Source organism: Prunus mume, linkage group LG1, assembly GCF_029339155.1.
Source record: "Prunus mume cultivar Tortuosa linkage group LG1, ASM2933915v1, whole genome shotgun sequence".
NCBI lineage: Eukaryota > Viridiplantae > Streptophyta > Magnoliopsida > Rosales > Rosaceae > Prunus > Prunus mume.
In genome coordinates, this window is record NC_142698.1 from 15,699,486 (window position 1) to 15,722,345 (window position 22,860).

General features: G+C 37.5%; 3 protein-coding genes and 1 pseudogene across 4 annotated transcripts; 2 read left to right on the top strand and 2 right to left on the bottom strand.

Moving 5' to 3' along the window:
* Positions 1 to 4,655: 4,655 nt before the first annotated feature.
* SDR2 (NAD(P)-binding Rossmann-fold superfamily protein) lies at positions 4,656 to 5,974 on the top strand. Its single transcript, XM_008246585.3, has 2 exons — positions 4,656 to 4,820; positions 5,001 to 5,974. Exons 1-2 carry the CDS (start codon positions 4,732 to 4,734, stop codon positions 5,833 to 5,835), a joined length of 924 nt encoding a protein of 307 aa, XP_008244807.1. The 5' UTR covers positions 4,656 to 4,731; the 3' UTR covers positions 5,836 to 5,974.
* A 2,867-nt stretch (positions 5,975 to 8,841) lies between these two features.
* On the bottom strand, positions 8,842 to 10,421 carry LOC103342939 (shikimate O-hydroxycinnamoyltransferase pseudogene; annotated as a pseudogene).
* Positions 10,422 to 18,879: 8,458 nt separating this feature from the next.
* Positions 18,880 to 19,506, top strand: LOC103342925 (wound-induced protein 1-like). The gene has a single exon (XM_089049890.1). It carries the CDS (start codon positions 18,978 to 18,980, stop codon positions 19,395 to 19,397), a length of 420 nt encoding a protein of 139 aa, XP_088906016.1. The 5' UTR covers positions 18,880 to 18,977; the 3' UTR covers positions 19,398 to 19,506.
* Positions 19,507 to 19,935: 429 nt separating this feature from the next.
* LOC103342924 (uncharacterized) lies at positions 19,936 to 22,656 on the bottom strand. 2 transcript variants are annotated; one of them, XM_089049881.1, is made up of 2 exons: positions 22,392 to 22,656; positions 19,936 to 21,827 (listed from the first exon to the last, which is right to left on the bottom strand). In XM_089049881.1, the coding sequence occupies exon 2, from the start codon at positions 21,598 to 21,600 to the stop codon at positions 20,074 to 20,076; it is 1,527 nt and encodes a 508-aa protein (XP_088906007.1). In that variant the 5' UTR covers positions 21,601 to 21,827; positions 22,392 to 22,656; the 3' UTR covers positions 19,936 to 20,073. The 2 variants fall into 2 exon arrangements, with proteins under 2 accessions (XP_088906007.1, XP_008244812.2); XM_008246590.3 differs by having other exon boundaries at positions 19,936 to 21,675; positions 22,392 to 22,531.
* Between the last annotated feature and the right edge of the window lie 204 nt (positions 22,657 to 22,860).

Sequence of the window (22,860 nt, forward strand, 5' to 3'; positions counted from 1 at the left end):
AATCTTAATGGGAATATGGAAGCTTCGTTGAGTCTTTTTATCTTGTACAGATTCTTCCGGTCTTTTGAAATTGAGCCTTTTCCTGATTTCAAAGAGACAGATAGAGTAAGGTTAAAGTTGGTGGTGTGTGGAAGTTGTTTCACTGGAATAAAAATTATAAAAGCAAAAGGGGTCTCGTTTTCAAGGTGCCTTTGCTTTCTGGTAAAGCCTTTTAACATTTTCCATGGGATGTACCAGTAGTTGTTAGCTTTTGTTTTCTAAGGTTCTGTTTCCCCCTTTTGGTCCCTCTTCTTGGGCCTTTCTCATTCGCCTCTCCTTTGCTATAAAACTACTACTCCAGAACCAATACGACCGTTGATGATTCAGCGAGCATCACACACATCTGACGTCTGCGAGTGTCAAGATACAAAATAATAAAATAACATTGAAAGAATTGGGGTCCACAACAGTGAGCGGGCAAATGATATCAAGATCAATTTCTCAGGTTTTATATTTCATTGTCAAAATTATGAATGTAATGGAGTTAAGTATTGCATAACCATATAGTAGGCGAGTAACTACAATCATGCAACCTTTGCTTAAAAGTTTTGATTCATTAGTGGGATGCATATGATACGTTTTCAACTGTGCATATATTAAAAAAAATTATACACTTCCCAACAAGAACATCTCTAAGACTCCAACAACTGTATGGGCAACTTGTTTCTTAATGCTGCAACTATGCTTTGATGCACAGATATCCCACCATTTTCTTAAAATAGTATACTAGCTAACATTAGACTAGTGGTTGTTGTTCTTGACCCACCATACGTACCTTAAAAAGGCCGACCCACCATGGTCCATGGCCTTCGCTTATTTGTTACCTCAACTATATCTCATTATGGGACAAATAGATAGTACATGATTCTACTCGCTCATAAATGGGAAAAAAAACATAACAAGTTTCGTTTTGAACTATTTTAAGTGGCACCCAATCTTGTACTCAGAAAATAACATGTTTCAATTTTCAACTATTTTGATTTGCCAATGATCAATTGGTAAAGTGGCACTCAATCTTAGATTATTTTGTCGAAGTTTGTGAGTTCAAATCTCATAATCCATAGTTGTTGAATAAAGAGACTAATTTGTTTTTTTCTTTGTTCAAAATTTGCAGTGGATCTTCAAACTCAAGGAGTTTTGACCCAAACTGTTCTTCGAGCACTCCAAACTCTTCTTCAGCCCAATTACTCTAATTTGGGCCTAAAATCTCCAACACCCCATAACCCAGACAAAAACAAATCCTGTGATGTGATGCATTTGGATTTGCCTTTTTTTTTAAATTAAAAAAAAAAACAAAACTCTGGTGTGTGTGTGGATGGAAAATTTACGGTTCCCGAACCGAATTCAACCCTAGGAGAAATTGAATTAAAATATACACGCGGCTGACGAAACAACATATTTAAAGAACATTATTCTCACATACAAATCATTATGTAGAAACCCCAAAGTAAACCAACAAAATAATTCTGTGAATCTTTGTTTTATGGCACGTTAATAATTCAAAATAATATCGTATTTTCATTACAAAAAAAGTAACATAACGTCCAAATGGAGTCAATGATCTCATCCTCTTTTTTCCTTTTGGTTTATGACAGTGGCGGATACAGGAATTGCCACTCATAAAGTCATAGTGTAAACTACCCAATATTTTTTTAAGATAAAAAAAATTTTTTTGAAAATGAAACGATAATACTTTCACTCATAATTAATGTCAAAAACAATATTACAAGTTACAAAAGTTACTTGAATTGAATTGTAAACTTTCACAAAAATAGCGGCGGCGACGGGGACGGCTAGTAGTGAACTGCAACTAGCACCCATGGCGGCAGTGGCAAGGGAGGAGGTGGTGGAGGTCTTTGAGGAGATTGGGGTTAGGGTTGTTGTTGAGGAGAAATATGAAAATTGGGATTTTGGAGGTGACTTTTGGGGTTTGTACTATTTAGAGGGTTCAACTCGCCTTTTTATTTTTTTATTTTTATTTTATTTTAAAGTCCTAGCCCAAAACGACGTTTTGGCTAGGTAATTTTAAAAAATTGCCTTGGCCAAAATGATGTCGTTTTGCCAAGCAGTTAAAAATAATAAAAAACAGAACCCCAGCTGGCCACAAAACTTCTTCTTCTCCATGTGGTCGCTTCCATGGTTGCTAAGGAAAAAAACCAGATCGTACCACTAAAATTCAGATCTGCCATGGGGTCGTCTGACTCCATTGACCCCATGGTGGATCCACCACTAGTTTATGGGAACATATACAAATCGCTTATGGTGGTCCATTTCCATTAGATACACAAGCATATCACCATTATTAGGAGCAATTACTCACAAGGTGTAGTGTCAAGCACCCACTAATTATGTAGATAATGCAAAGTCACTTGAAGATTTGTTGCATTAATTTGGATGGACCAAATATAATAACATTAGTTTATAAAAAGAAATAGCATTTAAGCAACAGTTAAGGGCCGGCTCAAAAGAGACCGCAAATGAGAAACACTATTTATAACAAAGACAATGGCCATAGGGCGATGGCATCTTATCTTGCTCTGTTTATTGGCTACAAAAGTTTCCATAGACCCACAAACATAATCATAATTAGGAATAAATAATCAGGTATTTCAAATAGGGTTTGTTTAATCTCTTGATTTGGCTGTAAAACACAGCTCATGAGATTAAGAAGCCAATTCTTCAATCTCTGCCACATACATAATTTAATGTTGTATGTAAAATGGAGATTATATAATATAGTATTAATTCCTGATATCAATGTATGTACCTACCAACCCCAAAATTTTCTGACTTTTTTTCTCACTTGAGATCCTCTTGAATTGATCAACATATCTCATGCCTCCCCATATGGTGTGACGGTCTAGCTGCCAGCTACCATAGAAGTCATCAGTCAGACTTGCAATTGGACACGAAAACACTCTTGTACGATATAAATATACTTTAAATAATGATTAAATTTTCATAATACAAAACACAGTGTACGATCATGACATATTTATTTACTTGAAAAGAGAAGTACGAAATCGAAGAAGAAGTCATGTATTGAAAAAAGCTGCAGTCTTTGGTCATAAACTTGAGGGCTCTTCTCTCTTCATCGTGACCACCACTTCCAAATTCTGTGTGAAAAACCAGTCAAAGTAGGTACGCCAAAATCATTAAAGTATTATGGTGTGTCCATTTTTCTAATTGAAGCAAAAGCTTGACGTGAGGAATTATCAGAGTGGCTTATATATTTATCAAAATTTAAATATTTTAAAGGCTAAAAGTTAAAACTCCAAGAACACGTACAGTCTGTAGCTGCTCAAAAAGAAGACCGAGGTCCAGAAATTAGAACGATCAAATCTAAATCTTATTACTTAAATCACGTAATCTTCGACCCTTTGATTTAATTTATTGCCTTTTCATGTCAAAAAAACTTGATTGGCTTTGCTAGAATCAAAATCTTTGCTGCTTAAATCATGAGATCTTGTGCAGTTTGTGTTCTGCGTTTAGGTTTTGTTTATTATCTTTAATCTCCATTTCGTATGCACATAATCCATCTTAGCTAGTAATTAATCACAGCCAGCACAGAGAGCCCCGCAGGTCCCCACCCATTACTTCGGACCTGGGACCATGTGTAAAGCTTGGTATCATCTGCCAACTGGTTCAACTTAACCAGCATTTTATTTATTATTTTTGGTTCTTTCATTAGTCAAATTGTTGCTTCAATCCAAAATTGTGTTTTTTTTTAATAACACAAATAATATTAGAGCAAGGGATTCAAATACAGAATCTCGAGCATAAGTTAAATGTTCATAATAATTTGAGTTACACATTCTTCACCTTAAAAATTGAAATTAAGACTGTAAGATCATGTTTTAGTCACAATCTTTCTTTGGTTGAATTTTAGTCGCAATCATAGAGACCAGAATTTTTGAGATTGAATACGCTGCATGTGTACCAAGGATGATGGACTGTTTGACTAACTTTATACAATGAAAAGGAGCAGATGGGGGCACATTCGCCTAATGGGTACTATTAGCTGTGACACTTTTGACCATTTGTGTAGATTCACCTAATATTTCAAAATCAGTTGACAAATGCACGCAGAAAATGTGGTAAAACTATACACTTTCCTTTCATATACATGCCTTTTAAAAAAGGATGTCGTTGTTTGTGGAATAATAGTAGTATTCGAAATTTCAAGTGTCTCACATCCTGCAATGTAAATACGACGTTTGTAAAGTTTTCTATTTTCACAGCGCTTATGTGTTACAAGTGACAAAAAAAGGTTATTTCATGAATATACAATCTCTTCTTCTCCATCATCTAGGGAGGTCTTATTATATAATTGGTGACTTAGTTAGCTAGAATAGCTGTAAGTTCTTTAATATTAATGTTTTCTTTAATTTATATAGATCTGTTGCCATTCTTAAATTCCAAATTGAAGGCAAGGCCAAGGAGGAGGTACAAAAGATGAGGGACATCAATTTCTAAGGAACTTACCTTGTAATAAGACAAACAGCCCTCTCTTGGAACCCACTCACCGCATGCATGTGTATGTCTCTACTTCTACTTGTCTATAAAACCCTTTCCTTCTTCATTCAACATCCATCCAAGAGTCTCTCTCTCTCTCTCTCTCTCTCTCTCTCTCTCTCTCTCTCTCTTCTACATTTTGTTTAGGTAGACTTTAGAGCTAGCTACCAACTAACCATGCCTGCCCAAGTTATGCCTGAAAAAGCCCTCCATGGAATTCATGGGTTGGGAGGGGACAACAATACTACTGCTCCTCCTCCTAAAAGGTACTTTCTCCTTTAACTCAATTTTTCTCAATTTTACTAAAATGTTACCCAAAATGCATTAATAGTTTGCATGAGAACAGTGCCAAAATGCAAAAATTCATTATATCCACAGTTCAAATACATTACAAGACTCACACCAGAAAACCAACTAAACTGTTTGATGAAAAAAATATTTTTCAGGTTGGATGGAAAAGTTGCTATAGTGACAGGCGGTGCTAGAGGCATTGGAGAAGCATCAGTGAGGCTTTTTACAAGGCATGGTGCCAAAGTAATCATTGCCGATGTGGAGGACGCAGTTGGCATAGCCCTAGCCAATTCCTTGAGCCCTTCAGTCACCTTCGTTCATTGTGATGTTAGCTTGGAAGAAGACATTGAGAACTTAGTTGAATCAACAATTTCCCGTTACGGGCAGCTCGACATTATGTTCAACAATGCCGGGATCCTCGGAAACCAGTCGAAACACAAGAGCATCATGGATTTCGACACAGACGAATTCGACCAGGTGATGCGGGTGAATGTGAGAGGAGCAGCATTGGGGATGAAGCATGCTGCAAGAGTGATGGTGCCTAGAGGAAATGGAGGGTGCATAATTTCAACATCAAGTGTAGCTGGGGTGGCAGGTGGGCTTGGGCCGCATGCCTATACAGCCTCCAAGCATGCCATTGTTGGGCTCACAAAGAACGCAGCTTGCGAATTGGGTCGGTATGGGATTAGGGTAAATTGCATTTCTCCATTTGGGGTTGCCACGTCAATGCTTGTGAACGCTTGGAGGACAAGCGGTGATGATGAGGAAGAAGAAGAATGCATGGATTTGGGGATGCCTTGTGAGCAAGAAGTAGAGAAAATGGAGGACTTTGTGAGGGGGCTTGCCAATTTGAAAGGGCAAACCCTAAGGGCTAAAGACATAGCTGAGGCTGCTCTTTATCTTGCTAGTGATGAATCCAAGTACGTTAGTGGCCATAACCTTGTTGTGGACGGTGGAATTACCACCTCAAGAAATTGTGTTGGCTTGTAGGTTTTTTTTTTCTTTTCCCATTTCATGGTGTTGGTATTTTGTACATGCATAGATCACCAAAAGGTTTGCCATTTGTGTTTGGGTTTGTAATAGGTTTCGTTTATCAATATCAATATTAATCCGAATTTTCAAGTGTAAATATTTCTTCCGGTGTCAAGCTAATGAGTCTGTAGGTATCTATTAGTTAAGTAGAGATATATAGTTTTACATTTAATCTTCAACACTGTAGTGCATTTTTCTACTTTTTTTTTTTAAAAGTGAGAATGAATGTTAAATTTAACTGTTTACATGTGTATACATAATTATTGATTGATATAAATTTTATTCTAGAACACCTAAATGAAAAAAATGTAAATTTGGAGTACACTGTGAATAGCTTATCTTTGTTTAATTACGGTTAAATAAAAAGTCTAGCATAACAAATTTGACGAATCACCAATTCTCCAAACAAAACTCTCAACTATATTAAGACAATTAAGCATCATTGACTCTATAAGTTTGCTAATGGAATAGGGTTCGCTATTGCAGTAACCACTAGCCAGCCACTAGCATTACTTTTTAGGATTTGAACATGAAGAAGAATATGGGTTAGAGCCTAAAAGGGAAGATGCACATTCGTGTATCGAAAGATGTTTGGTCATGGTTTTGACATCTAAATAAGAGCTGCACATTTGACCCAATGAAACTAACCCCACGCAAATTGAAAAATCAAGGTCTTTGATTCTGAAAGAGCAAGTAGGAGAGAAAAGACAGGCAGGAAAGTTTGACCAAGTACATGAAATCTGTGGCCTCCATATATATGCTTTAGCCCAGAGTTCGATATCAAATGTTTGTTTAAGAAAACTCTGACCCTAATGTTGCTATTTCTTCTCTCTCTGCTGACAAAGACAAGTTACTTTGTTCGGGAATAATTAGAAGTAAACGATTAATGAAAATATATGACTTTGAGTTCGATCCACAAAAATAGAAACTATTTTTTCACTTATACAAAACGATATTCTAATTATTCTAATCCAATTCATATAGAGGAGATTTTGTACTTAAAAGAGTCGAACACAATGTATTAACCAATTGACCTAATTTATTTATCTAACAAACACACGAGTAATGAGAATAATTAGAAGTATTAATTGAAGGATAATTGGAATTCCTTTGCCGGATTCCCATTCCCACTATAGGGTTTGATACTCCACGGAATCCACGTGCATGCTATATAAAGGAGCATACTAGCATACTCAGCATCTGCACATATACCCATTTCAGAAAGAAACACTGCCTCTCTCTCTCAAAACTAGCTTCCTTTCAGAGCTATAGAGAAATAATAAATTCCCGAAAGGTGATTCTGAACAGCTCAATCAAACCTTGGAAATCGATCAGAAAAATAAGATTTTGGAAGCTGTCAATGTTCAAACATTACCACATAATGAGTTGTAAATTTCTGTCTTCTTTCTTCCTTTGTTCAACTATCGAGGACTAAATTAAACCCACTGGCCTCCCACTTGTTTCTTTATTTTCTCTCTCAACCCAAAAAAAAGAAGGGAAAAAAAAGTTGATAGGTAATGAGATGCAACCACTGAATAGGTTGAGTGCCTATCCATTGTAAAAGTTCTAACCCACAACTTGTGTTTAATTAATTATAATTATAAGTTTTTAGTCATCTTAATTAATTATGTACAAAGGTAGGAAGGGAGACTGATGCATTGCCCCTAGCGTCTTGGAGTGGCATGTCACCAATATATAATGTACATAAACTAAGCTAAAATAGTACAGAAATTGAACGGAACATTGGCAGAGCTCTTTTGTTTAAATGTATAGTCCCCTAATCCTTATCCAGCATATATATATATATATATATATATTTGTTCCCTAATTTAATCCAGTGTTCCAATTTGATATAAATTGACATGAGAATATATTTGTCAACAAAAAACATTATTTCCAAAATTAAATAATAAAATTTCAACAAAAATATTATTATTTGACCAGAAAGACAAAAACTGTAATTACAATTTACAACAGGAGATCTGCTTTGGGCATGAAATTATGGAGGACAGCCGGAGAGGCTGTGGACTGGACAGAAATGGCAGCTTTTGCTTAAAGGACACAAATTCAGTCCAATCTTTTTAAATCTACCTGGCATAGCTTTTGCTTAAAGGACACAAATTTGCACCACAAAAAATGAAGAGCTTGAAGAAATGTGATGGATGATTTATTTATGAGCTAGTTTATGCAACAGTCAACTCAAACTGAGCTCAATGTATAGCAACTAACTAGGCCTCAACTAGCTCAGTACATACATACTATTGGGCTGAATTTGGGGCACGTTTCAAATTCTCAGCTAACAAAATCTGCCTTGTGCATGTCTATTGACAGACTATTGATGATGTGAGAAATAATCAAACAATTGCTTCTCAAATGACAAATAGATGAGGTAAACATATTTATATTTAGGAGATGGTTTTCACCATCCGATAAAGCATTGTGAGATTTACATGCATTAATGATTGATCAGATACTTATGTTGGATGGAATGCCATTAACAGTTTTGGCTCTTATATATCTATAGCTGGGAGTCGGCATTTCTTGATGAAGTATTAAAAAATTCACATGAATCAACAAAATTTACAAAAATCATTGATGTATGACACATTCAAACAAATCAACGTTTAATAATGGTATCGTGCAGGTTAGTGTGGGACAAATGTGAACTCATTTTGGACCATGCATGAAGGCAACTGTACAAGGTTGCTGGAAGAATTTAGTTGAACTGTGCATCCACTTTGGAATTGGACCAAATATGAACAATAATGCAAAATTTTGAAAATGGGGTTCGGTTTTATGCTTATCCTCCCAACCCCACAACTTCACAAGTCTCAAAGCCACAGACAAACACACACATCCTCTGTGCTATGATTCTATGGAGAGGGGGTAGACTTTTGCAGACAGAGTGAGTGACTGAGAAAGGAGGGGAACCTAATTTGAGGATTACAACAACTATTATTAGAGTTTAAGGACGAAATTGTAACTCGTGTATAATTTAGGGACTATTATTACAATTTAGCTAAATAAATAAATAACATCATATAGTAAAACAAGGTTATAATTTGGGGGCAATCTTAAAATTGTGCCCCTGAATGTCATACAACAAGTTGGAAAATGATTTCATGTGCTCAGATGGCAGAGAAATCATGAGAGATAATTCCCATCATTACTTGCACTTGGTAACAAAAAGCACATCCCGTCAAATAATGCAGCAGGCCCCTTGAAAATGGGTCGACCCCATCCAAAATCAGCATCATAAATCGGTAGCCTAATCCCACTGTTTATCCGGAGATTGGGGCACCTAATTGAAAGAGGCCCCATAACAAATGGGGAAGCACAAGGACGATGAAGCTCAAGATAGTCAAGGGCTGATATGAGATAATCATCGTCAATCTGCGCCAAAGCATTGTGAACACAGCTTGCAGCATACCACAGTGGTAGCAATTGGTGCAGCTCTGAAAACGATATTGCCAAAGAAGCCAGGTGGGAGTGGGGGTTGCAATTTGGACCCTCCATTAACGGGAATGAATACTTTGGTGTCTTGATCATCCGCAAGTTTACGTGCCGTGCAAGCACATCTCCAGATATGACCTGCCAACATCTAAAATGAGCTATACTTTGTATTATCAATGTTGCTCCCACTATTTTCCTGACTTGGCTTTCAAAATGTTGACCTGCTCTCCGTAAATCTAAAAATGGACGCAATAGTATATTTATGTTTTCAGATGATGAGAAGGTAATTTCATTTGGGGAGAAGGTTGATATTCAATGCGGGGGAATGTAGGCTGGCCGAGGTGGGTTTCGGGCACGAAGTAACGTCCTGTCCATGAAGGGTTGAGTAATATTTGTGAGATCACCACGAGCGATATCAGACCATGTATTTACAAAATGCATATTGGAAACTCCATCTGCTATACGGTGGTCCATGCCAACACCAAGTGACACTCCACCACATTGAAAGTGCGTCACCTATACCTGTAACACCAATATGGGATATGAGGATATCCCACCGGAGTAATCAAAGGCGGGGATGAGGGTACGAAAATCGGAAGGGGGCGCAAAATCGCCAAAATCATCCAAGGTACAGTTGCTCTCCACCACAACAAAGAGCACCGCTTGTAAATTGCAATCAATCTCCAGACGGCCGTTGTGGTGGTTGAGCTTGAAGCGACCGGCCATTGGGTAGAAGGGCACCTGGCCTGATTGAGAAGTCCCGAGTTAAAGAAGTTGAGGTCACTACTTGCACTTGGTCTGTAAAAATAAACAGTGGACGCGTGATAGTTATTGAATGCTAGATCCGAGTTGGAGAGCCACAGGACCCCCTGAGGGATCGTCGACTCCTCAGCTGGCTGACCACCGCGTACTCCCTTATGCTCACAACAATCACCTTCTCCGCCATCTTCTCATTTTCTGTTTCTTCTTTTTCTTTCTTTCTTTGGTTTGTATGAGGGTCACATCACATGGTGCCTTTTTTCACAAAAAGACGTTGAGAGTGGCAGGCAGTGTGGGGTATAAAAACTACAATTATTTGACAAGACAAACAAAAGTAGATATAATTTACAACAGTAGGTATGCTTTTGGGTCTGAAATTATGGAGGACAGCCGGAGATGATGTGGACTGGACAGGAATTTGATCTAGGATTGAGAGAGGCAGCTTTAAGCCCAATAGGGTGGACTGCCAAGCCAAGGTTTAAATGGGCTGCTGCAGCATATGGACAATTCAGTCCAACTTAGCTCAATGTAATGTATAGTTAGCTAGGACTCAACTAGCTCAGTACATAAATCCACCAAGCACGGGGGCGTATATTGGGCTGAATTTGTCCATGTCTGTTGACAGGCTATTGATGATGTGAGAAATCATCAAACACTTGCTTCTCAAATGACAAATAGATAAGGTAAACATATTTATAATTAGGAGACACGGTGAGATTTACATGTATCAACGATTGATAATTATTTGTTGATAATTATTAGTGAATGAAGCATTGTGAAATTCATATGTATCAATAATTGATAATCATCGGGCAATAAGACATTGCGCGATTCAACATACATCAATAATTTTTGGTCGTATTGTACGAGTTAGCGAGGGACAAATGTGAACCCATTTTGGACCATGCATGATGGCAGCTGTTCAAGGTAGTCGGAAGAATTTAGTTGGACTGTGCTTGCTTCCAATTTGGAATCGGACCAGATATGAACAATAATGTAAACTTTGAAATGGAGGTCGGTTTGTTGATTCTCCTCCCAACCTCAAAAGTCCCAAAGCCACATACAAACATACACATCCACTGTGCAAATTTTTTTTGGTCAAAACATCTACTGTGGTACGATTCTATGGAAAATATTGCAATTTAGCGAAAGGGAACACTGTTTTGCCTAGAGGAAAATCCAAGGCCTTAAAGATGTTAGCAGGAAAGTACGAAAGAGGGGAAGAGGAGGTAGACTTTAGCAGACAGAGTGACTGAGAGACAGTGACTTCCAAGGATCCCAACCTTTAAATTTGATGTGTCCCATTGCATCCATTACGTGTCAGCATACATGTCATTGCTTCTGAGTGACTTCTGACCCATCTTTTCTTTTCACTTAACTCCGCCACTTATTCCTCTCAGGCCTTCCAATTAATTCAACTCTTATCAAACTCTTTCAAGTTCAACCCCTACCCTATACTTCAATTCACTTCTTTATCTCCCCGTATATTTTATTGCCACAGAAAAGCCTGCTTGAATTTCATTTCAGTTGAAAACCAACATGAGCTCTTCCTCAGAGAAATCCAATTCTCCAGCCAAGCCAGTGAGAAGAAGGGCAAGCAGAAGGGCTTCCCAGCTTTGTGACATTAATGCTGTTGAAATTAGGAGGCAGATTTTTCAAGCCTTACAACTCCATAGAGCATCATCATCATCATCATCATCATCATCATCTTCATCTTCATCTTCATCATCATCAGCATCTTCATCCCATGTTGTTGTTGGTTCACAATTTAATTCATTGGTGGAGTCTATGCCTCTGCCTGGACCTGTTTGGTCTACAACTGCACCTTCAGTTTTGGCTCATGCACCATCTGCAGCAGCAGCAGCAACCATGGAAGCCTTAGAATTTGAGTGGGGAGAGAACCAAGCCTCTTCCTATTCTTGGTGGTTATCTTTTCTAAATACCTTGGATAGTAACAATGCTGAAAAATCAAAGTACCCTTTATCACTGGGAAGTTCTAATTGGTTGTTTGGTCAGAACCAGAACAGTTGTACAGCACTTGATCAAGAGCCATCTTTGGTTGATGCAAATGATCAGAGCCCTTCCCCAGATGAATGGTTGATGCTACCAACTACAGAAGATGATGAGGGTGAGGTTGTAATTCCCTGAGCTTGGGATTTTGGATATAGATATATAGCTTAACATCTAGTATTTCATCCTCAACTATCTGTTTCATATTCTGCTTAGATTAGATAATGGGGATGATGTTGTATTTGTTTCCTTTTAGTGCACTAATTTATGTTAAGTATTGTGTATCAAATACAATTCTGTCTGACCATCCAATATTTTAAAAAAACACTGATAAAACTCATATAAACTGGTTTAGTTAGAAACACTAAGTAATTATTTCATAAATATGATCATTATTATTGTGATTACCTTCATACTAATAGGATAAAAACTGATGGATTAAGCTATCCTTAAAAAAAAATTTACTACTAGTTTGTTGAATGAAGGGAAAATTCAGTTGAATTTGGCTTAGTTTGAGCTGATTGAACTCTGAAAATTCTAACAGCTGAGTGGTAAATCAAATCCTGTATCTTTTGGATGTGACATTTGGCTGACACAGTGAATCCAGTGTGGAAACTTTTCCTGAAGTAGGGTAAAATCCAATCCATCTCTCAACTTGAAGAAGAGTGGCTTGGTCTTAATAGCAGTGGTTGAAAAAAGCTCATTGACCGTTTCAAACGGTCCAATCAATTAATGGTAGTCCTGCAATGCTTTCAAACTGGAGCTTGGAAACAGTGAAAAGGGTTAATGGTTTTATTGCCATTTTGGGGAAGGCATCAGAGACTGAAAGCTGGGCTGTGGGCCTCTGTTTCAATTTAGCCTACGCTTGGAGTGGAAGAAAGGCATTCATTGTCTGCTCTGTTTAGCCAAAAACCTCTTATAAAGAAAGCTCGTGCTGCAAGTTAGGTCATATTTTTGTTTGGTGACAGAAGTGAGGCCACATTTATATATGTTAGTGGGTTTGGTTTTTTCATTTCTACTGGGCCTCAAGGCTCAAGCCCCGATTTCACAATAGAACGAACAAAGAAACCAAAATAAATAGAAAGACATAAATTATGAAAGCAAATCAAATACAGATGACACACAGATTTCTAACATCCAATCTAATATCAGGGGGCCATATATGCATGTAGCTGTCTTAACTTGTCATTGCCAACCAAACAAGCAGCTAAAAAATTGTAAGGCAAAATTAAACGTGAATGCCATTGCCATCTGGATAAGGGTCTACTAGTGAAGGTGACAATGCATGCGACCTATTTGACCATTCACCAATCGAACCTGAATGAGAATGGCCAACAGCCTCTGTGTGACTATGTGACTTAGCAACTACATTGGATTGTCACTCGTCACCTAACACACTCTATGATCACTCTCTTGCCATCTCACTTGCTACTAAGAGCATTTCCATCATGGCAAGGGGCGCCCTAAGGCATTACTATTCACGTGAATAGTATGCCCTCTTAGAAAGTGTGTTTCCAGATTTAGCTTGCCATGACAAATACTATTCATGTTTTTGTTTTTTTCACAACTTTGTTTACTTAAACAATTAATTTAGATAATATTTTCGAATAAGATTTTTCGGTTCCTACGTGTCAATACTATTCATATCAGATAAGATTTTCGGTTTCAAATTTCAGATACATTTCGAAATTCAAATTCCAGATAACTTTCAAATTCCAAATTTCATGTGAATTTCAAATTTCAGATAAGATTTTCACTCTCTAAAATTGCGCCACGTGTCATCTCTATCTGCCTAAACTTTTCTATAAAACCAGTGGCTCAACTCATACCCCCACACCATATCTTCTCTACATCTTCATTTCTCATATTTTAGATTTCATTTATCAGATTTTAGATTTCATTCTCCATTCTCAATGTCAGACATGGAAGAGGTTTTGGAGAGGCAAGAGTGAGAAAGGCGAGCAAGAATGCGTAGAAGAGCTGCAAGCAAAAGGGCGCAGAGAGAACTAGATGAGCAACTTAGTGTGGCTGTTGCTTTGCTGGATGAAGAAAACCAGAGCCACCGTAGTTCACGAGAAGAACGAGCATCGAATTTGGCCGTTGCCTTGCCAAGACTCACACAAGCTAACATCTTCCATGACGCTCCATGCCCCTCCGGTTTCACTAGAAGAAGCCATAAATTTTTCTAGAAAAATACAACTTGAAAGTGAAAAAAATATACAAATTTATAAATAAACCCAATCCTAGACATGTATTTATAGAAAAACCCAAGCACTATTTAAACATAGAAACACACCCAAAATCAACCCCAAAGTCAACTTTTTGGGTGTGTTTATAAATGGATTTTGAGTGTGAGTAATGATGGGTTTTGGGTGTGTTTATATGTTTAAATAATGCTTGGGTTTTTTTATAATTTAAGCCCTCATTTTGGGTGTTTTAGTGAAACTCCTAAAAAAATATTGAGTAGAAAGTGAATAATAGTAGAAGGAGAAGAAAATGTATGAGGAGTTGGTATTAAAAGTGAAGAGTATTTGTTGGTATTTATAGAAAAAAAAATACAGTATTTTTTTAAATTATTTTCGATTTTTTTTTTCATTTTTTTATTTGGGAAAATATTGGCTGCAGTTGGATTGCTGGAAAAGGGAATCGGAGCGTCCGAAGGAGCCACGTGGAAGAGAGCCGTTGGGGAGTTTCAAATTTTTTTATTGGCGAAAAAATGGCTCGTTGGATTTCGGGAAAAGTGGATCGGACATTTACCGCCACGTGGAATAGACTCGCTGAGGGGTCATCAGGGCGTGTCAATTTTTTTAACGTGGTGCGTGCAACTTTAAAAAATTTAAACCTTACCGACGTTGTCGTGACGTCACCCAAAACTCGTTTTGCTGCTCAGGCCAAACTTCCTAAGGGCTAGCCCAGGTTGTTAGGGCCCACACCTTGCCCTAGCATATTTTTGTTGCTGGAAACACCATTTTGGGTTCCCCCCCAACCATCCTTTGCTGGAAATGCTCTAAACCTCGCACGTAGTTAATTTCTAATAGGTTGATACATGTTTTGTTTGTTAAATTCAAAGAGACGGGCCAACGGCCTACTACTAACAACGCCAATATTGTTCCAAACTTAACTACCTACATAGCCAGTATGTGTGATAGGCCTTGGTGATATTAATAGTAAAACCATTCATTATATATTGTATTTTGTTTAATCAAGTTTCCGATGTATGACTCATTCTTCAACATAGTTCACAATGCATCAATGGTAAGGTTTCACTTATGTGTGTGAGCAATTGACGTTAGCTCACACGCATTTTGATGCTTATTAATTGTTAATTTACGTAAAATTCACAATGCATAAATCGTCATATTTCACTCACATGTGCTTGAGCGCGATTGAAGCTAGAAGAATTCTAACTCACATTGGATCCCAATCAATCAATCAATCATCCTTTAATAGTTTCGAAAGTACCTTATCTCAATGTTGATTGTTGGGGTACCACATACCAAGATCTCAGCCTAATAACAAAATTCTGAAGAGCCAAGTCTAAGAAACATGCACCACATGGTTTTAGCAACCTAGTTGGCCCATCTATAATTTTGCTAAAACTCTACCACACACAGAAATAGTACAAATTTCCATTCATGTGGAAGAGAATAATAATAGTCAACAAGACATTAACCTTAATGTGGATTAATGATTGAGACAAGAAACTTAAACCCATCAAAAACCATAATGACACATTAATCATTCGACAAACACAAAAGCCTAAAACCACATTTAAGTTAAGTTAAGCAGCGTGATACACATTTTAGGTATCGTAAACTTCTGTTCAATGTCCACTTTTAAGATAATTAGTTTTTCAGCCTAATTATTTGATCCAAAGATGCCCATAACATGATGCCCAACTTTTGTAGCCTAATTAAGTCTCCCAGATTTGAATGCGGATTTAATTAAGTTTAATAAGAGCATCTCCAAGGGAGATGTCAAATACCAAACATAAAAAATGGACCTCCTCCTACCTGTCAAGAAGATCAGATAACATAGATTTCGTGGATGAGAAGTTCGTGTGGATTATATTGCAGATGCAAAAAATACGATAAAAAGACAATCAATGCAAATCCATTTAAGCGACTTTTCCAAACATTCTATGATCAGTCAGACAGAAAGATTCTAGAATCTAGAAAATGAGAAGTGGTGGATCGAAGACATTAATGAAAAAAACAATAATGCGTGGTTGGTTCAGTATAGTTCCTATCCATATGAGTTTCTCAATTCATTGCACATTCAATAATTCTGGTTATGTGGGCTTCAATCGGATTAAATTACAAGAATCTCTATCCTCTTGTGCACGAGGGGATCTGGGTTGGATCCAACTGGTCTTCATAAATGTTTGGCCACTCAATATCATTGTCACATTTTTGTTTTTCTTAAGTTAGGGTTAGGTTTGATCTAAAAATGAAGAAACAGAGGGCTCCCCTCCGTATATGGGGCTATAAAATTCACAGGATTTAATTCATGGGTTGTGCTAGCTAGCTGCAAAATTTATGTCGGTTAGCTTCACTTGTAGCTCGAGTGGTTAAGCCTTGCACTCGAAGTTCTGTATTTGAATCCATCTTCTCTAATATCGTTTGTATATATATAAAGTAAATAGAATGGAAAACTGTGTTAACGTTTCACATATTTTTGGAAAAGTGAAAAATAGCATGACTCCTCCTAATTCACCAAGTTGACCTTAATTTTGTTTTTGAACACAAATTAATTACCAAATTGCATAAGATCATGCAATATTTGCCAGCATAGAGTAGGTGGGTGGGGAGTGGGACTGCATGGAAGAAAAAGAAAACACACAACTCCATTATTGAAGGGTTAGGCCAGCCAAGAAAATTGAGACAGATTTGGGGAATTTCAATGACATTTCGCGCTGAAAGTGACGGCGTTTCTACCTTCACCGGTTAATAGTTTCCTTAAAAAACGACGACAATAGAGTCAAAGCGGTCGGACGGACTCATACAGCTTGGCATCTCCTGAGCCGCCACCGTCAACTAGTTTACCATTTTAACTTTCTAAATTACAGAAGTCTCCCTCCATCTTTTCTTTCTATTATAGTATTATGCGTAGGCACTGTTTCGTTTTATTTCTCGTGAAAAGACAACAAATGATTCATTTTCAAGACAACTTAGGCAAATTGCAAGGGAGGAATTTTTTAAATCAGCTACATGCAATCTTCGATGACTTCTTTTACACTCTAGGAGAGGGATGTTCAGTACTATTGATGTGTCATGGAGCTGTTTTTGGCTACCTTCATTTTCATCTATAAAGAAAGGAAAAAGGAGACAATTGTAGATAATAAATATGTTATATTATATATTATATATACACATAGTTATTTTCCTATGCCTACGTCCACACGTTATTATGAACAGAAAGAAAAGCATAAAAGAGTAATAGAAAATACATAACGTCTACATAACAATATATATATATATATATATATATATTATACTATCATCACCACATATGTTAAATTGTGAACAGTATATCCCATGCATACAAACATTAATCAACAACTTCTTATGCGGGTTTGTGGGAAAATCTCAATCCTTATGTTCTTTTTTCCCCCACTATATTTTTCTTTTCTTTTAAAATATGCTAGTTAGGGTGAGAATTTTCGTTATGTTATGAAAATTCAAGTCATATTTTGTGAAGACTTATATACCATATGGTGTTTATTTTGTGAATAATATATTTAGTTTAGAAATAAGAGCATCCTAATACCAAGTTTTCTAGTTCATAAGATATATGAAATATGACTAAAAATAAACATGTCAGATTAGTTTGAGTTTCTCTCGAACAAACAGTCAAATAGGTCCTATTAAGATTAATCAAATATTCGACACAAATCCTCCTATCCTAGCTTTCACTATGAAATCATTTTGTCCATGTTTTATGATTTTCCAAGTTTTTGGAAGATGTTGGATTAATTAAGTCGGTTGAGTATGACAAATTCGAAAGAATCCAGATATGAGAGTTCAAAGGGGTCAATTTTAGCACAAAGATACCAAGAAAATAAAAATAAAATTGTTCTAGGATGATGCACAAGTAAAGTGACATAACCCAACTTTTTAGATTCAAGCCATGGTAGGTTTAGTGTTCATCGGCAACTTCCATACCTACAATAGCCCCTGTCGTTTGTCCCCAGGAAAGCTTAGAGCTTTATGATTATTTAATACATCTATTCAAATATCTAATCTGACCAAAGTGCATGCTTTTCCTGTTGATACATTAATTATTTATGAGCCGAAAGAAGAATACTTCATGTAGTCATATTAAACAGTGAATACATCTAGCGGTTGGAGCAAATCCTGACCATCTCCATGTCATGAAAGCATCTATCACTAGAGTAGCATATTCGTTTTTTCAAATATAAGTTATAGTCTAAATTACTCTAAATTAATCTAAATTATAAAGAAGCGGACTTAAATTTAGGTGTAAGGGGATTAGCACACTGCCTTAGCCAATTAGCCTAACTCACATGTGCCCACGAGGGAAGTATATTCTTGAAAACACTGCTGGTTTCTTACGTGTAAATAGTCATTCCTCTTGCTCTCGCAAATCTCTCACACACACACACACACATATATACAGAAATAATCTATTAAAATAACTATGGAAAAAGGTTTTGAGTACGTGTCACACTATGATTTGTGCAAGAACCAATATTTTTCTATTATTCTCAAGCCATGAAATTTTAGGCTCTCAATTTTGTTATAAAAACACCTAGCCACATTCCTATGCATCCAAAGGGCAAGCCAAATATTGCTAGTTAACTTCTCCCTTGTCTCCCTCAGACCTAATAAGGAGGAAGCCCTGCACAAGCCAGAAAAATGCAGAACAATGCAATAGTGGAAGCCCTGTACAAGGCACTGGCCCAAGGCCACACAGAAGCAGTAGCAAAGCCTCTTGCAAGTGACCTCGAATGGTGGTTCCATGGCCCTCCACAGAGCCAGCACATGATGCGTGTGCTTACAGGGGAGGCAAGCCACACAGACTTCAGGTTCGAGCCAAGAAGCATCACAGAGGTTGGTGACTGTGTGATTGTTGAGGGATGGGAAGGCGCAAAGGCCTATTGGGTGCATGTGTGGACCCTCAAAGAAGGCCTCATCACCCATTTCAGGGAGTATTTCAACACGTGGCTCACTGTCAGGGATCTGAAGCCGCAGGGCTGGGAGAACTTCATTGTGTGGCAGAGCATGCCAAGAGACCTGTTCCACCGCTCCTTGCCAAGCATTCTGCTTGCTATTTAGATGTGGGTGGTTTGGTGCTTAAAGAGCTCCAGACAACTTGTTGATTAGCAAGAAAAAATAATAATAATAAATTTTGAGAAAATAAAATGAAGGGTACTTGTGGGTTGAAGCTTTGAATTTGAACAATGCATGATAGACATCTCTGGTCTTCTGTGATGTGTTAAGAAAATGGAACTGCTGTTGTCTGTCAAATAAAATGGAACTACTAATAAAGATAAACCCTTGACCACTTATTTAATTGTTTGATGGATTGTTGATTTCTTAGTTTACAAGTTCCGTTTAATGCAGAATAGGCTACATAGCCACCACCACTGAATCTCACAATCAATTACTTCAGTTTCAGTTGGTCTATAACTTATTTTTGGGGCTGGATTTTTTGACCAAAATCATTGTGGTTTTAGCTCTATGCAAGCACATTTTGTGTGGTCAAATTGGTATCAGATGACTTAATTCAATACCATTGCTGCATTGCATTGAACCATGAGCTTTACCTTTGTGGGCTAGCTCTGCCCAAAAATTCTAGCAAAGACATAGAGAATCAAAATTTTCCAATATGCATGTATTTGAAGTGTAATATAAGCTTATATTTCATTTCAACATACTACATATAAAGATGCCAAAGACAATGAGTTTATCAAAATCACATAATAGTTCCTGTAGTCTTTCCAGAACTTCGCTAATAATTCCTTCCTTTTTGTGTCTTTGGTTGGATATTCTCTTCCCTCTGCAAAATCAATGGTACAGGGGGCTCCATTGTAGATTCCTCTTTCACCTTGGGGAGCTGTCTATCTTGACTATGGTAATCTTGTTGAAGTCTGCTTGGACTTGTAGGCTTCTTCGAAAGTAGAGAAGTTTGATCAAATCTATATTCAGTAATTCCACTTTCACGCGGTAAGGGTGATAGCGCAGGCTTGCCATGCTCACTCATTTGCTTCCCGCAGAACTTATCTTCCACTATGTCATAGAAATCGGCTGTCCTTACTTCCTGAGCAAGTGAGCACCAGCAACAGAAAAGCCATTGCGCACAATCTGTAACTGCAGGCTTTCCACAGCATAAGTCATTTGCTGGCATGTTGAATCTCTTCCTCATTTGAATTCTCCAGAAGCCGCCGTACAGCAAACCAAACATACAAAGGACAATGCCAGTTAAACCCAAAGCTTCCCTGGCAATTTCATTCTCAATTTGGAAGGCAGCCAAACTGAGGATCCAAAATGGGGCTGTGCAGAAGAGGATAAAAGTTACAATATGAACATACATGTTACCAAACCCAAGCCTCTCCATGTTCCACCCAAAAACACAAAAGCTGCAGAAAAGAGATAAATAAGATATAGCAATATCATCCTGAAAATCAAATAAACCCCCTCTCCATTGAGGTGCATACTCAGAAATCCTTTGGCCATCTCTAGATGCAAATGAAAATGTCCTCTTGAATGACTTCATCATCGAGTGGCTGGACCGGCTTGTGCCATTAGTGAGAATATGATCCTGCGCTTCATGATCAACTTCATACTCCTTCCCGAGGGGACTAACAATGCAGTACACACCTGCTATTGCAGGGGCAGCAATTGCAACTGAAAGACAGACACCGACACCAACAGCAGGTCGCTCAGATCTTTTGTATCCCAAGTTAAGCCCACACAAGGCATACTGAGCAAAGCAATTCAAATGGAGTAAAAAAATTACCACCATAATGTGTGCCCATTCATGGGGTTTGTAAGTACCATTCTTAGAGTACATTTTTCTAAGCAATGAGACATCCTTTGGCTTCCATCTCAACAGAAGTACAAGGTGGTAGATCCTCTTTGGGTGTTGGTAAAGAGCCATAAGAGTAAAGAGAGCATTGAGGATTTGATTGTTGATCTCAAACCAGGCATTTCTCTCTGACTTCTCAGGCAGGACGCTGTTTAACATTCCCGTCATCACAAGAAATAGGATTGCTCCTGAGACGGCAACACAACTTATCCATAAAAGGATGGCCATATTCAGAGGGTTCTTGATCCACTTTTTGAAGATTTTACTCATGGATGCCCAATCAATCTTCTGAGCAAGAATCCCATTGAAACATTCTCGCAAACCTTGGCTTTTTGAAGAAGGTACAGATCCTGAGATTTCATCTCTTCTGTGATTTTCATCGCTAAGTAAGCCGTCCCTCTTGTGATGTCGAAATATAAAGCACATTGTTGTCATTAGCCCTGTAACCATTTTAGTAGCACCTCAAGTTCTTTTATCAATCTCGGTCATGCTACCACCATAGCCGGAGTCACTTTGCAAGCAAAACTGAAATTCATACAATTCGAGAAGTTTGAAACTCAAAAAGTACCAACAGAACGCCCACGGTTTACACCAGCATGCTCATTAGTTATTACTGAAGTTCAGAATGCTGAACCATACTGTAGCTCTTCACCTTTTACATGTTCATGATCAATAACCTAATCAATTACATTAGATGATCAAAGCCAGAGTCCCAAAAAATTCAAAACAAGGAAACACAGAGAGAGAGGGTGAAATCATTTTTCTGAAATCCTGTTCCAACTTGTGAAGAAAAGGATTGCAAACTAAAGTTTCATTCACCATGGAAGTTGAATTGCTATACACAAAATTCTAAAGCAGACATTGTCAAAATAAAGTATATGGGAATTTTCCAACATATTCAGATATTTCAAATATGTATTCTTCTCCATTTATAAAGAAGTACAAAGATGTATTAACCTAGATAAAATAGGAAATAATCCTCAATTACAGTAGGACTAAATAAACTAGTAAGTAACCAAAATCCTAATTAAGTACGTACTTGCCAACAGACATCTGTGGAATGAAAACCCAACCATTCAAAAACAGAAAGACTTGAGGCTCTTAAGTACACAACGGTTCTAAGATATTTATGGTCCACGCTCACAGGAGAGAAGGCATTTAGTTCTCAAACAAGCAATTCAAAACTATCACAATTCACACAATAAATATGAAAGAAAGAAAGCAGTCCAAGATTTACTTACAATTTTCTGAAACTGAGTTTCTGTACTTCTGTGATAAGAGAAGAGAGCTATGGATGGTGAGCAAATAATCAGAGAGGTTCACATGTGAACATTACTTCATTTTTCTTGTTTGCCGTCACCAATTCTTTCCCAATTACCGGTCTTCAGCCAGTGACATATGTCCTCCGGCCGGAACAGAAGAATATTTGTCAGACTGGAAAAAGCAAACAGACAAAAAGCAAAAACGAAAAAGGTTTGCAAAAGCTATATCACTATTTTTCTTTACAAAGAAGAAAATAAAATAATTCAATTCTTAATGCAGTAAAGATTCAAAACGGTACTCCCGCGCACACGTCGGGGCCACGTCAATTTGGTACCGCACGGGACCCACACAAAGATCAGAAAAGCTTCACGAGCTCAAAAGAAACTCCGACTTTTTTCAACCCAAAGTTTTTGGGTGGTCGGCCGCTTAACTGCCACGTCACTGAAC